The sequence below is a fragment of the Macrobrachium nipponense genome, chromosome 6 (assembly GCF_015104395.2).
Source record: "Macrobrachium nipponense isolate FS-2020 chromosome 6, ASM1510439v2, whole genome shotgun sequence".
Taxonomy (NCBI): domain Eukaryota; kingdom Metazoa; phylum Arthropoda; class Malacostraca; order Decapoda; family Palaemonidae; genus Macrobrachium; species Macrobrachium nipponense.
In genome coordinates, this window is record NC_061108.1 from 109,142,179 (window position 1) to 109,147,178 (window position 5,000).

General features: G+C 33.8%; 1 protein-coding gene across 1 annotated transcript in view; it reads left to right on the plus strand.

The window, feature by feature from the left end:
• The window catches only part of LOC135216874 (nephrin-like), a 203,048-nt gene that overhangs the window by 177,492 nt on the left and 20,556 nt on the right, over window positions 1-5,000 (plus strand). The window contains 1 exon segment of the mRNA XM_064252388.1: window positions 3,756-3,885. Coding sequence (XP_064108458.1) covers window positions 3,756-3,885 — 130 coding nt within the window.

Below are 5,000 nucleotides of genomic sequence, written 5' to 3' on the forward strand. Positions count from 1 at the left end.
AGAGCTCGTCCATGAATTGCATATATAGTGAATGGGGGGGTGGGGGGTGGGGGGCTAGGGGGAGGGGGTGAAAGCCTCCATCGCTCTCGGGTTTTATAGGCTCTGGATTTGACAGGGTGTCCCCAAAGAATAAAAGACCTTTCTGGTGATTATCCGGAAAATATTGCGGTTTCCATCGGTGCTTTCGATAACGGGATGGTAACGGATGAAACCCATTGTGTTTTGGGTTTGTTTATGTTATATATATATATATATATATATATATATATATATATATATATATATATATATATATATATATATTATATATATGAATCAATTATCATCGAACCGTGGATCCATTTATATATCAATTCAAGCTACAAATGTCCTTTAATATCTAAATTCACTTTACCTCCCAAATGATATATTTTCATATATGTACCGAAGGGGAATTTTTTAATTGATAATAATTTCGTCCCCCCATGGGATCGAACCACCGTCCAAGTGGACGGGAATGAGACTTTTTGGCGTAACCCGTTTGGCGTCGCTGTTTCGGCTTGGCCGATTCAGCGTAGCCGATTTGGCATATAGAAATTTTCGGCGGAGAGACTGTTAGGCGTCAAATGACTACTTTGTCGCTGTAAACGACATTTAGCCATCAAATAGATACTTCGTCGTTATAGCGCAATTAGCTCTCATTTTAACAATTGTTTAACAATTGAACAATTTTTTTTTTTTTTTTTTTTTTTACATTTACTTTTTAGTAGCTTTAGAATTTTCAGTCGTCTAAGCCCTATTGTACGAAATGGAAGGAGATATTTTAACAAAACGAGGAAGAAGCAAAGTGATTCTTGATGTGTACCTTTTTATTTTTGATGCAACGAGCAAGAGTGATTCTGAATTAAATTCTGGCGATGTGAACAGAAAGATCGGTGTAAAGTAAGATTACATCTGAAGGATGGAAAAGTGATTCGCCAGTTGAATCAACATACCCATGAACCATCTGCTGCAAAAGTAGAAGTTGAAAAGTTGAAAACAAATTTTAAGAAAAGAAGCGCTGAAACGCTGGAGCCACCAACCGTTGTAGTAAATGAATGTTTAACTGGCGCCTCTCAAGCAGCTTTAGCCATAGGGCCTGACTTGCCTGCAATGCGAAAACTTATTACTAGGAAACGAAAATTATTAAACAAAATGCCAGCTAACCCAAGTTACCCAACTCATTTGGAGCAATTAGTTATACCCAAGTCCTATACACTGTATGTTCCCCAACTGGGTATGGAAGAAAAATTCCTATTGGGAGACACAGGAGAAGGCAGTAATAGAATTTGAATATTTGGAAGAATAAGCTGGCTTCAGCATTTAGTCTTTTCAGAAATTTGGTTTGCAGACGGAACTTTCACCATTGCGCCAAGTCTTTTTCATCAAGTATATGTTATATCGGCTAAGAAGCATGATGGAGTTATTCCTATAGTTTATGCTCTTCTTCCTAACAAGCAAAGATTAACTTATTCTCGTTTATATATTTGAGTTACTTAAAACCATCGAACCAAATTTGAGAGCAGTTTCTATAATTTGTGATTTTGAGCAAGCTGCCATTCATGCCTTTCAAGATGCATTTCCCACCGCTCGAATTAAGGGATGTTTTTTCCATCTAGCCCAAAACATGCACAGACATCTTGTTTCATTGGGTTTATCGAATCGCTATAAAACCGACTCGGACTTTGCGTTATGGGCTAAAATGATTATAGCGCTCGCCTTTGTGCCATTAGAAAAGATGGACGAATACATGGATACACTAGCAGCGGGTCTTCCAGACGAACTAATACCCTGGTTCCATTGGTTCGAAGACACTTATATTGGACGACAGAATAGGCTTTGAAATGCAAGAATGAACCCTATGTTTGCTCCCGAGATCTGGAACCTTTATGAACGCACTGTAAATGATGAAAAAAAAAAAAAAAAAGATCGCACTAACAATCACGCTGAAGCTGCCAATCGACGTCTACAGTTCGAACTAGGAATGCATCATCTGAGGAAAGTTCAGAAAGGACGTGATGCATTTCTAGAAAAATTAATTGCTGGATATCCACCTCCCAAAAAGCTAAAGAAATATAGAAATGCTGATGAAAGAATAAAAAAAAAATAGTAATGGAAGTTGAGTCATCAGAGCCTATTGAATTCCTGAAGGGTATTGCTCATAATTACGAAATGAAAATTAATTCCTTAAGTTTAAAAAAACTGTACTAAATTTTATTTTTCTAAATAATGTATTTTCATTTCAAGTTTTTAACTCGCATTATCCCATTATTGTTTTAATAGGATCCTTTATTCTCTAAGTGAATAAAATTTATATTTTTTCCCAATTCAAGTTTTTTATTTACATTATTCCACTAGTCTTTTAATAATATAAAAAATTTTACTGTTTTATTTTCCTGAATAAAGTTGAATTTCTAGAAAAATTAATAGAACAAAGACGTCGAAACAATCTGACGCCTAAACGGCCACGCCGAATAGTGCTATTAGTTTTCTGACGCCGAATCGGCCAAGCCGAACGGCAGCGCCAAATGGGCTATGCCGAAACGTAGCAAACAAACCCCAAGTGGACGGGTACGAAATCAGGACAGTCAGTGTCCTGTCCTGATTTCGTCCCCGTCCACTTGGACGGTGGTTCGATCCCATGGGGGGACGAAATTATTATCAATTAAAAAATTCCCCTTCGGTACATATATGAAAATATATCATTTGGGAGGTTAAAGTGAATTTAGATATTAAAGGACATTTGTAGCTTGAATTGATATATATATATATATTATATATAGATATATATAATATATATATATATATATATATATATATATATATTATATATATATATACACACATACACGAAATGAAGGCAGGGGAACCACTCAAACAGATCAAGAAGCTCATGTTTATTAGGTTGTATTGTTACTGAAGTTATTGTACTAATAAGGTATTGTAACTTTGTATCATGAAAATGCTGGTTGGCTTCGAAAAGCTGCAACCTAATAAATATGAGTTTCGTGACCTGTTGCTGTGCTATCCACTGGCTTCATTGTATTGTTGAGTTTAGAGAAACCTCCGCCTGTTAAATATATATAAATATATATATTATTATATATATATATATATATATATATATATTATATATATATCATATATATATATATTATATATATATATATATATATATATATATATATATATATATATATATAATATATATATATATAATATAGCATGCTTAAAAAAGCACTGTAGATGCACATGACTTCAAAAATAAGCGAATCCCACAGGAAAATGATAGTCAGAAATCCAAGCGCTTTCGTCTTTACTCAGACATTGTCAAGGAGTTAACTCCTTGACAATGTCTAAGTAAAGACGAAAGCGCTTGGATTTCTGACTATCATTTTCCTGTGGGATTCGCTTATATATATATATATATATATATATATATATATATATATATATATATATATATATATTATATATGATATATATAGTATGAATACACACATACGTTTATATTTTTATAGACAAACACACATACACACCCACGCAAGCATGTACACGTATGCAAGAATTCCAAAACACACACACACACACGCACGCATGTACTAACTAGTATGCAAGAATCAAGAACCCACGTATACCAACTGCTTACGTGGGGTCCTCCTTTCGCGAACTTTCCTTTTCCCTGTTGATTGGATGCCCACTTCACGGACATTATCCTTGAACTTTTGTGTTTGCAGGTGGAGCAGCTGTCCCCAGACACCACTTACAGACTACAGGTGTGGGCGGCTAACGACAAGGGATCCAGTCCTTCTCTGCATCTCCAAGGCTTCACTACGCATCCGCCTTCCCATCACCACACGGCTCATGGTGAGTCGCCTACCGGTGATCGTCACATTTATTCATTATAGCTGTATGTAGGTATGTGTGTGTTTATATATATATTTTATATATATATATACATATATATATATATATATGTATATATATATATATATATATATATATATATATATATATATATATATATATATATATACATATGTGTGTGTGTGTGTGTGTGTGTGTGTGTGTGTATGTGTGCTTCTATGTGTGTGTGTGCGTGATGGTGTACACACACACACACATATATAATTATATTATATATTTATATTTATATATATATTATACTATTATATTATATACTATATATTATATATATATATTCCACTTTTATGTTGCGCTATATTTAATTTATTGCATTGTTAGCAAAGGAAAGTAAAGTGAAAGTAAAGAAAAATTGAAAATAAACTATCTAAAATATACTATTGAAATATTCCCTAACATTAAAGTAACGGAGATAATTCACTTGCATCATGCATAACTCCAATGAATTGCCTGCTCAAATATACATTTTACTGCTCTGTATGTCAGCTGTTGCCCAGCAAAACACATTACAGAAAAACCTGATGCCATGAGTGCACTATTTATATGCATTTCAAATGACTTCCACTCCTCAGGTCGATAATTTTCATATATTATTTATATCATTCGGTCCAAGACGACAGGCCATTATTACCTTAAAGATTTTAGCCTATATTCATATCCATAAAAATGAAATACAAGAAGTATTGCGATCAATATGAGTGATGCTCATAATTTAAGAGCATTGCAGTTACAGAATAATGACATTTTTACCACGATTAATGACAGCATAATTATGCTATTTGTAAATCATAATGATAATAAACTTTTTACGTATATTCATCATTCATAATCATAAAAAAATAAACTCAAAAAGTATTGTTCAAAATATGACTTATGAACACAACGTAAGTACAATGCAGTTCCCGAATAATTTTATTTTTGCCCGGTTTCTTGACGGCATGGATATGCTATTTGTAAATCGTATTGATAACAATAACTTGCAAGTAGGTATGACATAGCAACGGTGCATTATTAGCAGAATAGTTGGCTCACTTCACTTCCCAACGGCTTTCCTAACT